Below are 21,186 nucleotides of genomic sequence, written 5' to 3' on the forward strand. Positions count from 1 at the left end.
CTCGTCCTCCCCACCCACCCCGTCCTCCCCACTTAGCGTCTGTTGTGAGCCAGAAGGTTTATTCTCTTAATCCTAAAAAAGTTAAACAACTCCACTGATATTTTAACCACTTATCAGAACACAGTCAGTGTAGCATGTGAGAATAATGACTCACTAACGACTGTCAATGTGGCAGGTCAAAACACCAAAAAATGTAGTAGAACCAAAACCATGCTGATATTTTTATTCAAGTCTAGTGATAGAAATACTTTACCAATTTACATAGCACTAAAAACACCGGCTGTATGCACATGACAGAAAAAAAACATGTCAAAAAAAGGCTGCAGCTACATGAGATCTCATTAGCTTTTAAGGGCAGTTTTTGTTTTTAATGTGTGCGTTATTCCATTTATTAAGCAGACACTAGGGGAGAGGAGAGTACAAGGTGTTTAACTCCACATAGATTATTATTTTTAGACAAAACTGTATCTATCTGAAAACGAGGCTATAAAAACAGTAGGTGGACCTCAACCAGAAAACAGTTTTAAGTGACTCTTTACATTTCAGACTGGATTCACTGGGTCAAGACCAGAGAATTAAAAAAAATACTTAACATAAAAGACAAGTAGCATTTTACCCCTCCCACTATGGCAAACACACAGATAGGAGGCCTTTGTGATGTTTTGCAGGCTTTATAAAAAAAAAGAAAAAGAAAGAAGCCAACAGATGTAAGAGCTACACACACACATACACACAAAAAAGCATAACTCATTTCTTCCCATTTTCTTCATCAGATTCAGTTTCATCTCATATTACCCCGCTCTATATAGAAGAGCTAAAAATGTAATCATTTGACATACACACAGTATGAAAGACCAAAGTTCAGATTTTAGAAAGAAGAAAGCAGCCAGGAGCTGGCGGGAGTTTGGAGTGAGGATCCAGGACGGCCAGAGTGTCGTAGAAAAGAAAAAGTACATCTCGGAAACCAACGAGTGTTGCGTGGTGCCGTTATCTAGCTCACTAATAAGCATGTCGTTTCTGATGTGATGAACAAATGGACTAAAAATGGGCCTTTTCTGGTTTGGTATGGTTAGAGTACAAAAATGTCTAAAACATGAACAATGAAGTAACAGATAAGGTAGGAAATGCTGGGTGTGTGTTGCAATGTTGTTGGGCCAGCAGCACTGCGTCATGTTAAACAGAGGCCACCATCTTTTAGCACTTGGTCCACTGCAGTGGTCGGTGAGGGATGCTTTCAGCTCTCGGCGGCAGGTTGTTCCGTCTCCGCAGAGATCGAGTTGTCCTCTTCTTCGTACGTGTGCGTTTGCTGTTCGGCCGAGCTGTCCGGGCTTCGCCTGAAGAGGATCGCAGAGTCGTAACAATACACGTAAAACAAGATTACGCCCGATAATGTTTATTTAGTAAATATCATGCATCCAACAATGCAGGCGCCTCTTTAGGAGTTTTCCTACACTTAACCTGACGGCACCATAAGACCTCTTACCGAAGGTGTCTTTAAATACTTTGTGTAGCGTGCTTTTCAAAAACCTTTCATACAATTTAATTTATTTTATATAGCAGACACATAGTGAACGAGTGAGTAGGTTTCATGTGTGTCCAACCAAATGTATTGAGTTTTATTGTTAGACGTTGCCTGACACATGTTTATGGTAAATGGCCTGTATTTATATAGCGCTTTACTAGTCCCTAAGGACCCCAAAGCGCTTTACATATCCAGTCATCCACCCATTCACACACACGTTCACACACTGGTGATGGCAAGCTACGTTGTAGCCACAGCCACCCTGGGGCGCACTGACAGAGGCGAGGCTGCCGGACACTGGCGCCACCGGGCCCTCTGACCACCACCAGTAGGCAACGGGTGAAGTGTCTTGCCCAAGGACACAACGACCGAGACTGTCCAAGCCGGGGCTCGAACCGGCAACCTTCCGATTACAAGGCGAACTCCCAACTCTTGAGCCACGATGTTTATCTTCCCTTATTTGTCTTTCTAGGCTCTGATTATTCTGACATATTCTTATTTATTTATAAACTATTTGTCCTGTATGAGATATAGTTCTGATTGGATATTATTCCCATTGGTTGTGGTCCTGTGACCAATCACAGGCAATTTAAGATGGTACCCCCCTCCCTATGTTTAATTGTCTAACGAAGAGCAGGCATGCTTGAAAACATCATACATGACATCATCCGATTATAGCAAAAATGTGTCTCGTTTGCTAATGTGACCCAAGCTCGCATCCTGTCACAGGTGGGTTTACGTGTGACGCTCACCTGTTTGGACTTGAAGCCGTATCAACGTTGTTCTCGTCTTGTATGGGTGACTTTGGCTTTTCCTCTCCCTCTGTGTCATTTTTTTTCTGCTCTGATTCCCCATTCACAGGTGTGGAGTCTGCTCACGGCAAAATCAGATTTAAATAAGCGAGCACACAAATCCAAAGAAAGTGCACTAGAAAACAGTAGAATCCAGATTTTAGTAAATCCAAAACGAGTGCTTTTACCTGTGTTTTCTGTCTCTTTCTCCTCATTCTCTGGCTCCTTGTTCTCAGTTTTAGGTTTGGCTGCCACCTCCGCCTTGCCCACAAAACGCAGTTTTAACTTGTTGTAGACGTCGCTAGCTTTTTCCATGACTGCAGTGCTGGCTTTATACCGCCGGATCTAAAATGAACACAAACATGTCAAATAAGTCCGGTAACATTTTTTATATGAATTTGTTCAAATAAAAAACACGTAGATTGCTAAACATACGCTTGCTGAACATTTTATTAGGTACATCTGTTCAACTGCTCATTAAAGCAAATATCTAAATCAGCCAATCGCATGGTAGCAACTCGGCGCATTTAGGCATGCAGACACGGTCAAGATGACCTGCTGAAGTTCAAACTGAGCATCAGAAGAAGGTACTTAAGTGACTTTAGTTTTTTTAATTGTTACTGTATGGAGGGCATCTACTAGCGGCAAGATTTAGGAAAATCAGTACAAGTATTCCAACAAAAATAGTAAACCTTTTGAAAGCAGTTGACTCTCAGTCTGGTAGATGTCCAAAGTCTCAATAAACATGACCATTAAACCCTGATGAGGCTTTAATGGTCTAACAAAAACTAACAAAGACTAAACATAAGGATATTTTCTCTGTTTTCCAAATTCTCAATAATTTCAGTTTTAATCTTTCCAAAAATCCAGTTTTTATTTTTAACTACAATGTTTTTCCCCATATACAGTTTCTCCATATTTAGTACAGTTTTAGTTAACTATAGTAACTTTGGGTACTGAATGAATTTGCCTAAGTATTTCAGAAACTGCTGATCCTACACATCTATCTCTATGGTTTACAGAGAAAACACACAATATGGCTGCTGAACATGCTGTACCCATCTTCTGAGTTCACAGTCATCAAAAGTCACCACATTTCAATCCATTTGAGCACATCTGCTGAGGATTTGCATTACAGATGTGCAGCAACTGTGTGATGCCATCGTGTGCTGCACCTTCAAGTTCAAGTTCAAATTTTATTCGCCACATGCAGGTTGCCCTGCAGTGAAATGAACCCGACCTTGTCATATCCATAGCAACAACTTCACCAATTTCCACTTGAGCTGTGACTTAACCAATTAACCTATTAACCAATACCAACCTGTTATACGTCAGCTGGTTTACCCGTGAAGGTGTGATTGGTTCATTTGAAAACATTTTTCCCTTTTTTCTGTTTCCTGTACTTTATTTAAACACAAATTTGTTTCTATGTTATTATGACCCTGATGAAAGCCACAAGCCGAAACACGCTGGTCAGTTAATAAAGTTGTTCCTCTTTACCTTTAAGTGTTGCTGGAGTTCCTGCCTTGTTGTATCTATGCCATGTAGAAGTAAGGCGGTTTAGAAAGCAGAAGAGTATCCAGCACTGTCATAGCAAGTTGTAACTAACAAAGTTGCCAATGAGTCTCCCAAAAAAGACTCCTGCCTTTCCTTTTATTATTTCCCTGTCATGTACATACTTTTACAGAGATGGATACACATGAACAATTGATCAAACTTCAAACAATTGATGTCAGCGTGTGTGTAAGTAATCCCTACGAGCCAAAGCTTCACACTGCTTAAAGTTAGCCAATCAAATATTTAAAAACTGGCTTAAAGGCAGAGGAACCAAAATGCCCTGTTTTGGACAGACTGCATCAAAGCCCAGTGTCAAATAAATAAGTATTATTGTGAACGGTGACTTATGCAAAGTTACTCTACAAGTGTTTAAGAATAAAAACACAAGGGCAAAACAGTTACTGCTCAACCAACCTTGTGTTGCGTTTTGACTACTTGAGTAAATTTTAGCACAGGTTTTCCAGCTTAAACACCAAAAGGAGCTGTGGACCTAGAAAGAACAGTGGAGCAATACAAAACAAATTCACCTTTTTTAGTGTGGCAATAACTTCAGCGTTCTTATGTAGGATCTGGCTGGTGACAGGAACAGCCTCGAGCTCTTCCAGTGCTTGTAGACATCGCTCTATGTCCTGAAAACCACACAAACCAAATTTTCACGCCAGAATAAAAAGAAACCCAAAACATTTATGTGACCATATTAATCATCGTCTTAAGCGTTACGTACTGGGTTGTCCACTTTAAGTGCAAACTTTATATCTGTATGAAGCTTCTGTAGCCTTTCTCCAGGTGACGGCTCTGCAAATAAACACACAAAGTACTAAATTATATCTTTATCCGTTCTTGATAATGAAAACTGAACTTGTCTCTCTCTCTTATATAAATGACACTGCATGTTTTCAGCCAACAGCGTGAGTCACTGACCCTTTTTCTTCTCCACCTTCTTCTCCGGCAGCTTCTCTGGTTTGCGTTTCAGCTTTTCAGGCTTGGACCTAAGACAGAGAGGAAACTCTGTGATCCGTGTACATTAATGTTTGATCACCACCTCCTGATGAGCTGTGCATGCAGTAGTCTGTTCCCCATTGAGCACTCACCTCGCTCTGGACCTCTCCTCTGACCGTCTGGCTTTCTTCTCTTTCAGCTCTCTCTCTTTTCGTTCTTTCCTCTCCTTTTCTTTCTTTATTTTTGCTTTCTTCTGGTTGTCTAGCTTCTTGGGTGGCTTCTTTACCTTTTGATGGGAAAGTATCACGTATAATCCCATTTCTTTAACAAAAGCAAAAACATTACTCTATGTTAACAGACGTACCTCAGCTGGTGGCGGAGAATCAGAGTCTGAGGGCGCAGGGATAGGTGGTGGGGGGGGTTTCTTGGACTTCTTCAACGGGTGATCGTCTATACCTTCATCTGAGCTACTGCTGCTGTCACTGTCACTCTCTTTTTTAGCCTTATCTTTGTCTTTTTTCTTCTTCTCCTCCTCCTCTTTCTCTCGCTCACGTAGCCGGCGGAGCTCTTCAGCTTCCTCCTTTTTTCGCCGCTCCTCCAGCTCTCTTCTGCGTTCTTCATCTCGTTTCTTCCATTCACTGATGCGGTCGGGTTCACTATCACTGCGAGAGGTGGGAGGGCAAGGCAACCTTAATTATGCCAAGCTAATGTATGGAGTAGAATTTCTCTTACTGTATTAACCTGTGGTGCATAAATCGTTAAGAAGGAATCCTGGGAGCAGCCTGACCTTTCGCTGTCGGAGGACGATGAAGGCGCTCGTTTTGCCGGCGCAGGTTTGGGTTTACGTGCTCGAGGCTTTGGCGCCGGCTTCTCTGTGAATCAGAAAGACACGAGCACAGACTTTGAAAAACTCTGCACTAACTCACGAGCAAAGAATTGCTTCTAAACATCCTTCTAAACATCTATCTGCATCGCTACGATTGTAGATGAAACTGTAGTAAATAAAAGAGCAAAACTAAACTCGCACCTTTCTTGCGAGCCTGTGGGCCCTTCCGCGGGGGAGGATCTGATTCCGATTCAGACTTTGAGCCAGACTGGGATTCTGAACCAGACAGAGCCGGTCGAGGCTTCTCGTCCTCCGAGTCGCTGTCTGCTACTTTCTTCTCCGATGCCGATCCAGAGTCTGAATCAGAGTTGGACGAAGCCTTCTGCAAGGTCACAGAGAAAAAGTAACGAAAGCTGGAAACGCAAAGAGAAGACACCGAGTTTTGTGACAGGTAATTCTTTCTGTGACGGGGCCTTCTGGTTCACCTTTTTCTTCCCTCTGCCTCCTGCTTTCTTCACACCTCGTCCACCAGATTTCTTCTCTGGAGTAAAATCCTGTTGAAGAAAAACAAACATCAAATGATTTGCAGCTGAGACGTTATAAGAGAGACACGAAAGAAATACACAACAGCGGTTTGTCTCCTCCCTGCCCTGAAAAGGCCAATGAAAAGCCATATTGGAAAATGGGAAGAAAATTGGGAAATTAATTGATATAAAGCTGTAATTTACTGCACCTTGCACCTAAAAAAAAAGCTTTAAAACCTTACTTTGAGGCAAAACCCACCAAACTCTGACTGGTCGTTCTGTATGTGCAGTTTTTATGCCACCATGACCAAAGAAATTAATTTCATCCATCCATTTGCTTCCGCTTATCCTTTCAAGGGTCGCGGGGGGCGCTGGAGCCTATCCCAGCTGTCATAGGGCGAGAGGCGGGGTACACCCTGGACAGGTCGCCAGTCCGTCGCAGGGCCAACACACAGGGACAGACAACCATTCACACTCACATTCACACCTAGTGGCAATTTGGATTATCCAATTAACCTATCCCCACAAGCTGCATGTCTTTGGATGGTGGGAGGAAGCCGGAGTACCCGGAGGGAACCCACGCAAACACGGGGAGAACATGCAAACTCCACACAGAAAGACCCCGGCCTGATGGTGGAATTGAACTCAGGACCTTCTTGCTGTGCAGCAACAGTGCTAACCGGCTTCCTCCCACCATCCAAAGACCCGTGAATGCACCGTGAATTCATTTCATTTCATTTGTAAATAGCGACTACAGAGGTGCTACCAAGTTGGCAGCTGAGTGGTGAGACTTGTGTCAGGAAGGGCATCCAACATAAATAAATCTACCAAATCAAACACGCGGCTATAGCAACCCATTTGCGAATGAGAGGCAACCAAAAGTGGCTTTGAGCATCAGACTCCTCCACAATCACGCGCGTACGCACTAGGGCTGCCACAAACGATTATTTTGATAGTCGACTAGTCACCGATTATTTATGCGATTAGTCGACTAATCAGATCATCATCCACTGGACGTAAAACTACAGCTTATTGCACCAGCAGCATCTGCTCTTATATAACTATCATTAGCTTACAGCTTTAAGTGTTTAAGGTGCTAACTAAAAATAAAGACAAGATGATAGTTTATTCAATTTTAATGAAATTTGCAGATTGTTTCGGTGAAGTTTAATGAACTCCTTGCTATCTAAAATATAACAGGACAACAGAGTATATTCTCCAGCATCTCACACTTTTGATAATCAGCTGTCTGCTTGACGTTTATTCAGCTGTGTAAAAACTATAACTTTAATCTCAGACAAACCGATTTACTCAGGAACAAATAAAATACAAAAAAAAAAAAAAAGCCAAACAACAACATTTTTAATTTATCCAAGTGACTCATATATATTTAACCTGAGTAGCGAAAGACGGCGGTGGGTTAGAAAACAATTTGCCGGGAGTCCGGTGTTCTCACCGCGCTAGTGACCTAGCCCCCGGCTAGCTATCGAGCTAGTGGGTAACAGACGTCTCCGAAAACGTCGGAGCGCTTTTGAAAATATGTGGTGTCCTGATAAACTGAGCCGATATTTGAGGTTTACACAGCTACATTCTCGCCTGAAAATACGTTAAACGTTTATTTTCTGACCCAGAAAGAATAATAAGAGTAATATTAAAACTAACTAGCTGCCGCCATTGTTGGAAACTAAGCTGGGCCGCGCTATGATTTCTGGGACACAGCTGCTTCTTCTTCTTCTTCGGGGTTTAACGGCAGCTGGCATCCTTGTACATGCAGTGCTGCCATCTTCTGTTTCAGTCCGTTATTACACTCTTAAATCCTGCTACTTATTCCTGCGTCTTTTGGGATCTTACAAAGCTTCAAACGACGCGTCGACTATTAAATCAGTCGTCGACGATTTTGATAGTCGACGTAATCGTGACTAGTCGACAAATCGTGGCAGCCCTAGTACGCACATGTTATTACCTGATCACTGTTTTTCCCAGAGTCAGACTCCGAAGGTGTGGGTTCTGATTCAGAAGGAGATCCACTCTCTTCTTCATCTCGGTCGCTCGATGAGCCTCGTGCCTTTTTTGGAGGAGGAGGCCGCTGAAACAAAAAAAAAAAAAGTACTTGTGAGAAAACAGAAAATTTGAACAGTTATAGGTCACTTGAGATATAAAAATAATCTCACTGCTCAAATATTCAAGTCATGCAGACAAATCCCTTAATTTCTGGCTCATTTAGCTTTCGTCACTGCTGCGACAACATCGGCTATAAAAAAAAAAAGCCACCAGAAAATGTGTGCTCTTCTTTCAACTCTTCAAATTCTCGGTAACTATTCATGAATGACAAATTGTTACAGTAACTTGGCTGCTGCTGATGGTAGTTGGTCACGTATGGTGCCAGAAAAACCTTCTTTGTGGCCCAAACTGTGACCAAGGAAACCATTTATTTTAATCAAGCTCAACATCAAAAACAACAGGAGTGAATCTTAAATCAAATCACTGGACGAGTTGTAATGACACACATCCACTAACAATATAATCCTCGTATAATTACCTTAGGAGCCTGTGGCTTTCGCTTCATTCCTCCTCCTCCTCCTCCTCCGCCCCCTCCTCCTCCTCCGCCCCCCCTTCCTCTGTCTTCACTCCCAGAATCTGAATCAACCTCACTTCCTGTGTGTGCTTTCCGAGGAACCGGGGCGTCCTCCTCATCGTCCTCCTCGTCGCTTCCTCCTCCTGCATTTTCAGCCTCGCTGTCAGATGAGCTAGCTGGCTGCAGACAAAACACAATAAAATATAATAATGAAAAATATCTGAACAGGGCGACAAAAAGGGGAGAAGCAGCAAAGATACTGGTGAAGAACAGTAGCTGCTTTGGTGAAGGTCACACAGGCCACAGTCTCTCCAAGTCTGAACAAGGAATTTTTCATGAGAAGGAAAAGTAGATTCATTTGAATCAAACCAGTCGCTACCAAGTACATCCTGCAGATCCTAAATCTATGCTCACAAAAATCACCCAAATGAGGGTTATGAAAAAACAAATGCGCTTCCAGTATCTTTTACATTTCATGCTGAATTATGCCTGCTTCAGGATTTTGGGAAGATGACAGAGACTTACTACAGGTGGGGCGCTGTAGGAGGCATGTGGATTGTTCTGGATCTCCCATAAGCCTTCATTGAATCCCTTCCTTTTGTTGGGTTTCCCATATCGTTCTCTGTACTTTTCATAGGCAAAAAGGTCCTTTGGTGCGAGGAATGCTCTTTGAAAACAGAGAAAATAAAGAAAACGTGAAGCAAACTGACGGGAAACAATCTGATGTCCCAGGCTTTCAGTAATGAACAGGATGTTTATACTTGTGTTTAGGAAGGCTGGTGTTCGACTCCAGACTTTGAAGCAGATCACTGTGCCACCTAGTGACAGATTAAAATACTGCAGGTGCCATCTTGTCAAACAGATGGTGTGTCTCACCAGTTCAAATATGTCAACACATCTTGTGGAAACATACTGCGCACTAAGACTGACTCAAATTAACAGTAGTTTCACATCAAAGTAGTTATATGTGCCAACGTCACTCTACCAAAGGGGATTTTTTTAAAAAAAAAACAGGTGAGCCTGAGCCTAAATTCAAAACTGGAACTACCAAATTTAACCAGAAAAAGTAAACATGGCTGATGAATTTCAGCCAATGTGCAAGTTTACAACACCTGCATCCACCCAAGATTAAACAGTTCTGCAAATACACTTAACTCTAGTCTCTGTGTACTTACGTTTCATGTGTCCCAAAGAAGAAAATGGGGATTTTATTAGGAGGTGGTTTCACTGCTCCATCAGCCACATCTTCAATCTGTTTAAAAAAAATAATCGTAATTTTTAAAAGCATGATTTTCAATGAAGAGAGCAAACAGATGACATGTCACACATTCACTTGCAGACACAGGACTGAACACACAACTGTGGCTCGAAAAGTTGTTTCTGCTCATCAGAATCCCCGTAAATGTGCCACTTCAACGGTCAGCCCCTTGGCCATTTGTGCAATTAGCAGTTAAAACAACAACAAACGCAACCTGATAGTCGTTTTATCCATTTTAATGCGCAGGGAAATATGCTCTACAATATCAGCAAGTTTTTAAAAAGGGGAGGGGGAAAAAATCCACAATTTTTTTTTTAAACGTCATCTCCATAAAAACAACGTTAGCTGGGGTGGTGAACGTCTCCGTGTAGGTTAGGCCACGAGCATCTCATGCAAATTTTGCCGCTCATACGCTGACAGTGGGCCTGTGCACACCTGCAGCCTGTCAGCCCTGCAGAAGTAAGCCTACGCTTTCTGTTTGTCTGTATCCATAAACGTAGTGGAGAACATCTACAGAGAACCTTCTACAGCGTCCCGTGCAGAGCAGCCCACCCCCTCCTCCGCCTCTCAGACTGCTGCTGCTGTTAACGTTGCTTGCTTGCTTACCCTGGCTGGCCAATGGGGGTATCCCTTCATCTTAGCAAAGACGAGGTCTCCGGGCTGGAAGTTGTGTGGCATTGTTCTTCTCTTCTGCACAGCCTGGGTTTAAAAAGGTTTAAGATACGCAGTCTTTCTGTGTCTCTCTCGGTTTGATGTTTTCAGGTCGACACGAAACCTGGAAACGGTGGTGTTAGCTACCAAGCTAACAGTATACTAACGTTACCGCGAGAAGCTGCGTGAAGCCAGACGCTACGTACTAACCGTTTCCGCTCCAGGGTGCCAAGTTAGCCTTCAAAAGAAAGACTTTAAAAAACGACTCAATTAAAGAGTAAATTATCTTTTCCTTCATATAAACATTTTTTGGCCGCGATTAAACAAATTTTAGTTTTCCACCAACAAAAAAATCACGAAAATATTGTTTTTAAGAGTGTAGCTTAAATTTACACAAACTAAATACATATATGCAAAATTATACAGTTCAGTTCCACATGTTTACATACTATAGACATATACTTATGACTATGTTATTTGCATATTTCATGGTCTGTAAACGTGCAATATCCTTGAATACATACATGCATTTACATACATATGTGGGGAAGTATGTATCGCTCCATTTTCTTCTGCTTATCCAATCTCCCAGCTGTCATAGGAAGTAAGGCATGGTACATCCTGGACAGATAGACACAGAAAACTATTTACGCACACATTCAGTGTTCAGTTTAGATGCACCTCTTTGGACTGTCGAGCAAAGCCAGTGTACCAGGATAGAACATGCAAACTCAACACAGGAAAGCCCCGGATGTGTGAAATGATTTGAACTTGGGAACTTTCTGCTGTGAGATTATAGTACTAAACACTGCATCACTATTTAAACCTGTGGATATGTGTATGCGTATACATGTCAGTATATTTGGCTGTTACTGAAATTTTGTGCACCATGTAAGGGTGGTGTGGCTGCATTTTCGTTATGCTTGTATAATGACAATAAAGAGTCTTTATAATTTATGCTTTTCAAATAGTAAAACACAGAAACGCGAAGTAAGACAGACATTCTTAAAAGTAAAAATATAAGCACATCAATCCCAACAAGCTTCACACATACCCAATATCACTTATTTCACAACAAAATGTATTTAAAAGTCGTCTTCAGGTTTGATTAAACGCTCAATTTTAAATGACTGAATTATTTAAATTCTCGACTTTTATTCTTTTAAGTCAAACAGACTTCCCTGTCGTACCGGAAATAGAGTTGTGGGATGTTTGGAAAGCTTCATTAATCCGGATGAAGCTGTCTCTTCGTTTTCTCGTGATACGACAGCCACAGCGGAAATCCCGCCTTTCTTGCCTCGCGATTGGCTGACCGCCGATCAGTTTCCTGATCACCCAATGACATATTACAATGTGGAAAGCAACGTTGACCTCCCCCCGAAATCACCTCTAGTGAGAAGCCATGTTTCGGTCTTTAGGACGCGTTCAGCAGTTTAACTGCAACTTCCTGACTCTGCAGAGGCTCAGCGCTACCTCTAAACTCCACATCTGCACGTCCAGAATGGCCAGCTCGGACTACAGGATTGAACGGGACACGTTTGGGGAGCTCAAGGTTCCGGCCGACAAATACTACGGGGCCCAAACTGTCAGATCGACCATGAACTTCAAGATAGGGGGACCAAGTGAGAGAATGCCCATCCAAGTGATCAAGGCCTTTGGTGTCCTGAAGAAAGCAGCTGCTCAGGTGAACAAGGAGTACGGCCTGGATCCAAAAATAGCTGAGGCAATCGTCCAGGCTGCAGATGAGGTTTCAGCCGGTAAGCTCGATGATCATTTCCCTCTGGTGGTATGGCAGACTGGCTCTGGAACTCAGACTAACATGAATGTCAATGAGGTGATCAGCAACAGGGCTATTGAGATCCTGGGAGGGAAACTGGGCTCCAAGGATCCAGTTCACCCCAATGACCATGTCAACAAGAGTCAGAGCTCCAATGACACCTTCCCCACAGCCATGCACATTGCAGTAGCCACTGAGGTCCACCAGGTCCTGCTGCCCGGCCTGCAGACTCTGCACGACGCACTTGCTTCAAAGGCTGAAGAGTTCAAAGACATCATCAAAATTGGGCGCACACACACTCAGGACGCTGTGCCGCTCTCGCTGGGCCAGGAGTTCAGCGGTTACGTCCAGCAGGTGAAATACAGCATTGAGAGGGTGAAGGCAGCCATGCCCAGGGTGTATGAGCTGGCAGCTGGAGGCACGGCTGTAGGAACGGGACTTAACACCCGCATTGGGTTTGCTGAGAAGGTAGCCTCCACCGTTGCTTCTCTCACAGGCCTGCCGTTTGTAACCGCTCCCAACAAATTTGAAGCCCTGGCAGCTCACGACGCCCTGGTAGAGCTGAGCGGGGCTCTCAACACTGTGGCCGTCAGCATGATGAAGATCGCCAATGACGTCCGCTTCTTGGGGTCAGGACCTCGCTCAGGCCTTGGAGAGCTCATCCTACCAGAGAATGAGCCAGGAAGCAGCATCATGCCGGGCAAGGTGAACCCAACCCAGTGTGAGGCCATGACCATGGTGGCAGCCCAGGTGATGGGGAACCACGTGGCCGTCACCGTCGGAGGCAGCAACGGACACTTTGAACTCAACGTCTTCAAGCCGATGATGGTGAAGAATGTGCTGAACTCCGCACAGCTGCTCGGCGACGCCTCCGTCTCCTTCACCAACAACTGCGTGGTGGGCATCCAGGCCAACACGGAGAGGATCAACAAGCTCATGAATGAGTCCCTCATGCTGGTCACAGCGCTTAACCCACACATCGGGTACGACAAGGCGGCCACCATCGCTAAAACGGCTCACAAGAAAGGCTCGACCCTGAAGGCTGTGGCCGTGGAGCTGGGCTATCTGACCGAAGAGCAGTTCGACCAGTGGGTGAAGCCAAGTGACATGCTGGGACCAAAGTAAACTGACAACCCAGGGAAAAGGAAAAAAAACAAAACTCTTTTACACAAAAGAAAAAGAGTATTTAAGTAAATCAGATGTGGAACTGAGTAAGCATTTTTTTTTGGATCCTGAACTTTTCATCTCTCAACAAAAAAATCTGGCATACTGTTGTATGACGCAACTTGCGTAATATCTGGCATACTGGTAGAGTTCAAAGTGCACTGTGTCATGGTCCTTTGGTATGGATGAAACAGCTGATGCAGCTCTACACACCTTTTATCTTTGTGTCTTAACAGGGAATGTTTTAAGAAGTAGCAGCAGTAAAGCTTCATCATCAATATGACTTAATTTTGTACATGTAAACATGTAAAGTCTTTTCTTTTTTTCTTCCAGAGTCAGAATACTTTTAACTCCTCCTCAGCTTGTAGTCGATACCATTGCAGCTCGGAGTGCCATTGTGGTTGCTTCAAAACACTACATAACATTGTACCTCGTGTGTTTTGGTTTACACGATGTGTGCCATTTATGCCATGTGTCCGTTAAATGAAATGCATTTATTAAAATAAATTCAGTCTTATTTCAATTTTTTTCCTTGCTTACATGCACGCACATTAGCATGATTGGTTAAACATCTGCTGTATAAACACCAGGGATTACAACAGTATGAAGTTGAAATCAAATGAATTTTAATTGTAAACAACAAATATACATTTCAAAAAACGTGGTGCAGAAACATTTTGTACAAGTGATGAAACAAGAGTGAACATTTGCGCCGGTTTTATTTGGTCCAGCTGACTTTGGGGATGTCATAATGCTCTGTCAGGTTGTCCAGGTGACGGTTAAAATCCTGATAAACAAGAACATAATGTCACAAACTGTTTCTATTAAGAAATATGCAATTTTGATATTAAGTTTTATGTAAATGTTGTCTTAAATCTATGTCTCTGAAAGTCCGAGTTAAGGAAGCTCTTACCTCGACTCTGTGTTTGTGGGTCTTTGATGCCTTGTTCAAAATCCGCTCCATTTGCTGTTAAAAAGAAATGGAGAGAAATGTAATGCCAAACAATTTACATTAGAACTTTCATTTTACACATTCACAATCTTTAAATCTCTGCCAGAGGGGAGAAAAAAAACCCCAAAACACTTAACACAGACTACTGGATTTAGTGGGAGTAAGATTGACTGACACACACACAGTAAGAATTTATTTCAGATTACATAACAAGTCAAGGTTTGGATGCTTCTTTGTTCACAAGTGGTCACCGCAGCAGGTAGCACCAAAGTTGATTTGGCAGATTTTCACACTGGATGCCATTCCCAAAGGGATTTGGGTCTCTTTTCAGAAATGAACTGGGAATTTGCTTATTAGGCAAATGTGTATTTCAAAACTACACTAGTTTGGAATTATTGTACAGTGCTAAGCTTGTTGGCTCTCTCTTAGAGGTAATATTATCAATACCTTAGTGAAACATCATTAGCAATTGATGTTTTTCCACTGGCAGACCTGGTGCAGATTTGTTATTGAAACCCTGCTATAATTCATGATACTGACAATAAAGATGGCTTTAGGAAATACTGCCCTAAACAACAAAAGAGATTCTGAGTTTAGATAATTTACTTCAGAGAATAATAGATTTGGCTGCAGTTTTCAAGCAGCTCAAGTTTGTTTTTCAGTCCTGAAAAGGGCCAAATTTGAACCCAACCTTACAAATAATTCACTTCTCCTAAACAGAAACTTCTACAATCTATTAATACTTATGTTAGCTTTGTTTCCCCTCACAATTCAATCCCTTGAACGCTGGAGAAAAAGAACTCACCCGTTTCTCTTGCATCTTGTCAAAAGCAATCTGTGCCGGTGTCCTTTTGTCAAGATATACTTTCTTGGTTTTCACCTCCTCATCGCTTTGGCTGGTAACGACCTGCTCCATGCGATGCTTGCTCTCCTTGTTCTTCTTTTTCTTCCTAAAAATAAGAGAAACACCATTATTATTCCTCATAATTTATTACCAATTTTGTGCAAGAAAATGTACATGCAGGACAGTACTGTGCAAAGGTCTTGAGCCACTCCTCTTTTTCAAAAAATGTTTTGCCAGAAAAATTGGAAATAGCTGCAGCAATTTTTTTTTAATCGAGTGCACCAATGGTGACTACTAATGTTTAACTGTGTTTGGGATAAAAAAAAAAAAACAAAACAACCATTTTTAACTTCTCTCCTGAATTCTTCCACACATGTTAACAACAATTTGTACCAAAAATTTCACTCCATAAGACCTGGTGCCACTGATTTTGTTCCATTTCTTGAGTAATTTGATATACTTTTCCCCCTCATTTCCCTTCTTCGAGACTGGTTACTTGACAGCCACCCTTTCACTGAGTACAATTCTGATGAAGCTTCAGCAAACAGTAGATGGATCCACTGAAGGGCCATCTCTCAGGTTCTGTATCAGGTCTTTTTGGGATGTTCTTAAGGACAACACTTTCAAATACTATTCATCCACTGTAGATGAATTTTCTTTTAGGCCTCCAACTTCTTCTTTTCTATTTGCCTTATTTTTAAGGTGAGATAAAAACCTTTGAAATGCCTTCATACCACCTGGCCAACTATTTCATCAACACAACTAAAAAAACAATTACAGCAAAAAATAAAAATAAAAACACAAAGAAATGAGAGGTGCCACAAGACTTGCACAGTACTGCACATACCATTCAAGTTGGGGGGTTTTTGAGTATGTTAGTCAAATACCACTAAAAACAGGTTTCATTTGAATACACAAAGATCCTGTAAGCACTTAAGGCCTGCAAAGTCCCACAACTACAGCAGTAATCATGTATTACGTAACACACATCTGTCTTTAGCGTTCAAAACCTTGTGTCTCCTGTTTTCTGAACAACTAACTAGTCAGTTTGTTTTGTGTATTTTAGATTTTAACATTTAAAAGGGATGTGTATCCAGTGTCGTGCAAAAGAAAGTATATATTAGTCGGTCGTTTTGTTTTTGCCTAGCTAGCTAGCTAGCTAGCTACCCCTTCTGTTACAGTCCATAATTCTACTATCAACAGCTCTGAGGCCACGAAGCATGCGTTTAAATGTTATTTTCATATTTGTTGGCCTCTTCAAATATTACGTAATATTACTCATATCCACACACGTTCAGTGAACAAAGAGGTTTGTTTTCCTACTAGCAAAAGGGCTAACCATAGCCTGGTACGAACACAACCACATAATTTGAAGTATTTCATCGACTTGACAGAGATGTCTTTTTCGTACATTTTCTTCTAAGCGCTGATACTACTAAGACTTACTTTTTCCCAGCAGAAATATCTCCCACACCCTTTAATTTCAGGGCACTTTTCTGGACTGTAGCGTACTCAGACATGTTCGAGAAGCTGTTTGTCGTCGTCGTCGTCTTCTTCTGCTTTCTGCTCTGACAGAGACGGATCAGGATCAGTGCTGCCACCTATTGGGAGGTGAAAGGAAGCGACCCAAGTATGCATGAAAATGTCCTGCGGTGTTTCTTCCCAGCCACGGGGGGTGCTGTACTCTACTTCTAACGAGGCAAATACGAGGCAGAAAGCGGAAGTTGAGGCAAAACTGAATGTCAAATTGTAGCATGGTGGAGTTCGTTTTTAAAATAAAGTAAAAATGTTACGGTACAGTTTATTACGGATAGCACCGGTAGCGCGGTGCCTCACCGGAAACAACACGTCGTTTCTGTGCAGGGTGAGCATATTAAACAGAGGACAGACATGTGGATATGCTAAGAAAGTTGGTGAGTAAAGAGGACATCTGTGTGCCAAGCTTGTTTACTTTACTGTGTGCGATTATATAAAAACAAAAAGGGGAGATGTCGATGCATGTGTCATTTAGATCGCATTAAATTTAAAATGTTGTGTGGATTTTTTTTTTCATTCCACATGAGTCTAATTTGAGTCACAAATCTCTTCCTCCATTTTTTAGCGGCCAAGGGAAAGGGTAAAGGCATGATGAAAGAGGAACTGAAAGGTCCAGAGGTGTGTAAAGACCCTGTCAGACTCACATCTCATGCAGTAGGGGTCAACATCTTCAAACAAGGGGAAGACCCCAAGCTGAAGCCTCCTGAGGAGTACCCTGAATGGTGAGAGTGCACGTTATGTTAATGTTTTATTTAATGTTTTCCCTCGTTGTGTCATCATTGTACACACATCCAGTGGAAGTTTCACCCATTTACTGAACAAATAAATGGTGTGATGTTCTGGGAAAAGTAAGTCCACATCTGGCTCCAGAAGCTGGTTGTGCCTCCTTAGCTTAAATTAATTAATAGGCATTTTTCAGAAGTTTACTGGTTTTCAAAAAAATTCCAAAACTGATATAAAACTTAGGAAACTTGTGATTCCTGAAACAAATCTGTCTGCAGGTGCGATTTCCATTTAGTCCAAATGTATAAACCTGCTCCTGAAATGACTGTGAACACCAGATCTTTATAAATATCGAAACACAAAGTGGAAGATCAGTGATTAAATTAAAAGCAGAAACACAGCTGCAGCAGTGATCGAGAGGTACAGAATGAGACATCGTGCCACTAATCAGAGCCACGGTGCGATCCTCTGAAAATGATGGCAGTGAATGGGGAACTACTTACACCAGTACCTCTCAATAAAAGACATGCATTGCTTTATCAAGTAAAATATGAGTTCCTCTTGCAGCTCACAGACTGTGATAAGAATACATCTGTTCAGCAGTTATACCACAGTACATTTATTCTTAATAGTGAAGCACAGAGTTGGGACTATGACTATATGTCTTTATTGTATTTCGTTTTTTCTCCAGGGAACTTTTTCTAAGTTTTTCTTTGGACATTGGCTGTCCCCCCTCCCCCATTTTTTTTTTGTTAAGCCACTTAACAGAGACTCATGAACCATTCAAGCATGACAAAAAGCAGCTTAGGCAAGGGATTCACTATTATATGCTGCATTTGTTCCCATGTCTTTAGCTGAATCTACAAAAAATGCCAAAGATAATACGCTGAGAGGCATAAAATAGTATTTTTGGACCAACATTGGGATTCCAAAAGAGCTATTAGCTAAACTAGCTGGACCAGCTGAACATCTATAGCATATTTCAACACGCTGTGCACTGTGTCCATGAAAGTATATGAAGACACTCGACAAGTGGTTCCAGGTTCAGTGAGTGTTCACAACCATTTGTAAACTATGGGTTAGCAGCTAGCTAACAGATGAGACCTTTTATTGCATGCAATGCAATAAAAGCATATCTGGATTGAAAAATGCAGTCATGGATTGTCCTCCCTAGAGCCCATAACTCAACATTATTAAAACAGTGTGGGATCATCTTGACAGAGAATGCAACAAAAGCCAGCCAAGATCCAAAGAAGAACTTTGAATGTCCTTTAAGAAGCCGGAGAACTATTCTTGAAGACTGTTTAAAGAAATCTAGAGAAAATAAGCCTGTATTTTTAATATACATAATATAAAATGCATTTCTACTCATAAGTCACCTCAAGCTGCTTTAAACTAAAAGATAAAGGCCTTTCAAGGTCTTTATTACAGAGGAAACCTCAACAATCAGACGATACCGTATGAGCAGCACTTGGCGAGAGCAGGAAGGAAGAACTCCCTTTAAACAGGACGAAACCAGTAGAGCCAGGTTTGAGGAGAGGCAGCCATCTAACTGTGACCAGCTAGAGAATAAAGGAAAAGAGAAGAGGAGGAAAAAAGGAGAGCTTAGCGAGATCAAGGGCAAAACATAAAATGTGTGCAGTGTTTTTAAAAATTTGAGCTTGGTGGATGTTTCGTTTTACAGCAAAAAGTCTGCAATCGGCCAGAACTTGTTAGGAGAAGCTGGCAGTTGTGTGAAATCTGTGCCATTTGTAGGTAATTTTCTTTATATTGAATTAACTTTTACATCTATTTTTAAACTCAAAGGCATCCACAGCCTTTCTACCTGCAGTGATTATGAATGCTGGCCGTTTCCAAAATATGAGTGCTTTTGGTTTTTATATTAGTTGATATTGTATCATAGACATATCGACTCACTGCTTAAGTAATCGGGGAACTTCTTTGTGAGTTGTTGTTGTAGTTGTTATATTTCACTTCTTTCTTTCTTTTCTTTTCTTTCACTCAGGTTGTTCCAGTTAAACCTGGGAGCAGCCAAAAAGCTGAACGAGCTCGAGTCGGACTCTTGGGAGTATTGGAAACGTCTGAGGAAGGAAAACATTTGGCGTTTCAACAGACTACATAAAGGGAAGAAGTTGTAGGGTTTCACTGGACTTACTGAGGGCAACAGCAGTGTTTTACACCCTGGACTGAATTACCATGACAGAAACGGACTTCTGGATCAGTCTATCCCACCTGACAGCTGAGAGACTTTTGTCTCTTCATCGCTGGTTCTGTTTGATGCAAACGTTCTCTTGTGTTAAACAAAGGTGGTGATATAACAGCGTGAACTGCAAAGGAGTCCTTCAAGAAGGCAAAAACTGAACATCATATGAACCTAATGAAGTTATTGTCTCACTTCAGACAAACTCTTCATTAAATCAAATCTGACCAGTTTTCATGAAGTCGTAGTAACAATTTTCAACATTTCTGTTGTATACTAGAACGCTCTGGAGTAGTTACTTTGTGGCAAAAAGTAGAAAAAAAGGATTTCATTGTGTTTAACTTGGATTAAATCATTTGAACATGTGTTTATGGTGTTTTGTTTTCTTTTTGCAAATCACTTTGCCTGTTTGTGAATGTGCAGACTGTCTATAAATAAAAATGAAATTATATTCAAAAGTTGAGTTTGTCCCATTGCTTTAATTGACTGCGGTAAAGTGAGCCGTCATTTGTGAGCCGCGGTCAAGCCAGCCGCCTCCTATCCGCCGCATAAATTTCCTTGCGCTTTTACACCAGTCTTTACGGTAGCGCTTTTTCGCTTTATGTGCCGATTGAAAGCCTAGACTCGCGCACACATGCACGCGCGTGAACAGTCACACGCACACGCGCACACAAATTACAATGGAACAGCCCAATACAGCCATCGTGACAGTCTGGTTGCATATTCAAAAATTCATTAAAAATCATTCTTAAAAGTTGATGCCAAGCTTTCAACACAATCCTCTTCTCGGACACCTACTTTACCTCTGGGCCAGTTTTTACCCAGATTTACTGTAATATTACTCAGAAATCACAGTAAACTCATATTCAGTGCAATACAGTCAATGCACTACAATTATGTTTATTTCAAAAATTCATTAAAAGTCATCCTGAATAGTTGAGGTCCAACTTTCAACACATCCCCCCTCTGGGACACCTACTGTACCTGTGTGCCAAGTTTCATCCAGATTTACTGTAGAATTCCTCAGAAATTAATGGAAACATTTATTCAATCTAATACAGCCAATGCACTACAATTGTGTCAATTTTCAAAAATTGATTAAAAATCATCCTGAGTAGTTGATGTACAACTTTCAACACATCCCCCCTCTGGGACACCTACTGTACCTGTGTGCCAGGTTTCAGCCAGATTTACTGTAGAATTCCTCAGAAATTAATGGGTACTTGTATCCAATGCAGTCGGCCAATACAGTAGAATTATGTCAATTTTCAAAAATTCATTAAAAATCATCCTGAGTAGTTGATGTACAACTTTCAACACATCCCCCCTCTGGGACACCTACTGTAC

At 41.7% G+C, this 21,186-nt stretch overlaps 4 protein-coding genes across 4 annotated transcripts; 2 read left to right on the forward strand and 2 right to left on the reverse strand.

The window, feature by feature from the left end:
• Nucleotides 1-208: 208 nt before the first annotated feature.
• hdgfl2 (HDGF like 2) lies at nt 209-10,837 on the reverse strand. Its single transcript, XM_085398617.1, has 16 exons — nt 10,599-10,837; nt 9,910-9,986; nt 9,260-9,401; nt 8,699-8,914; nt 8,123-8,245; nt 6,121-6,189; nt 5,837-6,017; nt 5,597-5,681; nt 5,174-5,471; nt 4,962-5,095; nt 4,792-4,859; nt 4,595-4,665; nt 4,398-4,499; nt 2,502-2,658; nt 2,275-2,392; nt 209-1,334 (listed from the first exon to the last, which is right to left on the reverse strand). The coding sequence occupies exons 1-16, from the start codon at nt 10,668-10,670 to the stop codon at nt 1,235-1,237; spliced, it is 2,013 nt and encodes a 670-aa protein (XP_085254743.1). The 5' UTR covers nt 10,671-10,837; the 3' UTR covers nt 209-1,234.
• Nucleotides 10,838-11,984: 1,147 nt separating this feature from the next.
• fh (fumarate hydratase) lies at nt 11,985-14,101 on the forward strand. Its single transcript, XM_085398334.1, has one exon. It carries the CDS (start codon nt 12,046-12,048, stop codon nt 13,543-13,545), a length of 1,500 nt encoding a protein of 499 aa, XP_085254460.1. The 5' UTR covers nt 11,985-12,045; the 3' UTR covers nt 13,546-14,101.
• An 87-nt stretch (nt 14,102-14,188) lies between these two features.
• fam32a (family with sequence similarity 32 member A) lies at nt 14,189-16,986 on the reverse strand. Its single transcript, XM_085398336.1, has 4 exons — nt 16,827-16,986; nt 15,342-15,486; nt 14,498-14,551; nt 14,189-14,371 (listed from the first exon to the last, which is right to left on the reverse strand). Exons 1-4 carry the CDS (start codon nt 16,898-16,900, stop codon nt 14,303-14,305), a joined length of 342 nt encoding a protein of 113 aa, XP_085254462.1. The 5' UTR covers nt 16,901-16,986; the 3' UTR covers nt 14,189-14,302.
• Nucleotides 16,987-17,085: 99 nt separating this feature from the next.
• On the forward strand, nt 17,086-20,297 carry mrpl54 (mitochondrial ribosomal protein L54). Its single transcript, XM_085398335.1, has 3 exons — nt 17,086-17,293; nt 17,482-17,638; nt 19,645-20,297. The coding sequence occupies exons 1-3, from the start codon at nt 17,167-17,169 to the stop codon at nt 19,775-19,777; spliced, it is 417 nt and encodes a 138-aa protein (XP_085254461.1). The 5' UTR covers nt 17,086-17,166; the 3' UTR covers nt 19,778-20,297.
• Nucleotides 20,298-21,186: the final 889 nt, after the last annotated feature.

This window comes from Rhamphochromis longiceps, linkage group LG23 (assembly GCF_057381845.1).
Source record: "Rhamphochromis longiceps isolate RC_006_pf linkage group LG23, R_longiceps_female_GT1.1, whole genome shotgun sequence".
Lineage (NCBI taxonomy): Eukaryota > Metazoa > Chordata > Actinopteri > Cichliformes > Cichlidae > Rhamphochromis > Rhamphochromis longiceps.

Coding starts and splice junctions, on each gene's coding strand:
- hdgfl2 (XM_085398617.1), bottom strand. CDS start 10,670: ATGCCACACAACTTCCAGCCCGGAGACCTCGTCTTTGCTAAGATGAAG. Junction 4,500..4,594: donor CACTTAAAGTGGACAACCCA/GTACGTAACGCT, acceptor TGTGGTTTTCAG/GACATAGAGCGATGTCTACA. Junction 1,335..2,274: donor ACGGCTTCAAGTCCAAACAG/GTGAGCGTCACA, acceptor GATCCTCTTCAG/GCGAAGCCCGGACAGCTCGG.
- fh (XM_085398334.1), top strand. CDS start 12,046: ATGTTTCGGTCTTTAGGACGCGTTCAGCAGTTTAACTGCAACTTCCTG.
- fam32a (XM_085398336.1), bottom strand. CDS start 16,900: ATGTCTGAGTACGCTACAGTCCAGAAAAGTGCCCTGAAATTAAAGGGT. Junction 15,487..16,826: donor GATATTTCTGCTGGGAAAAA/GTAAGTCTTAGT, acceptor TCTTATTTTTAG/GAAGAAAAAGAAGAACAAGG. Junction 14,552..15,341: donor ACAAGATGCAAGAGAAACGG/GTGAGTTCTTTT, acceptor TCTTTTTAACAG/CAAATGGAGCGGATTTTGAA.
- mrpl54 (XM_085398335.1), top strand. CDS start 17,167: ATGTTACGGTACAGTTTATTACGGATAGCACCGGTAGCGCGGTGCCTC. Junction 17,294..17,481: donor TGGATATGCTAAGAAAGTTG/GTGAGTAAAGAG, acceptor TCCATTTTTTAG/CGGCCAAGGGAAAGGGTAAA. Junction 17,639..19,644: donor CCTGAGGAGTACCCTGAATG/GTGAGAGTGCAC, acceptor TCTTTCACTCAG/GTTGTTCCAGTTAAACCTGG.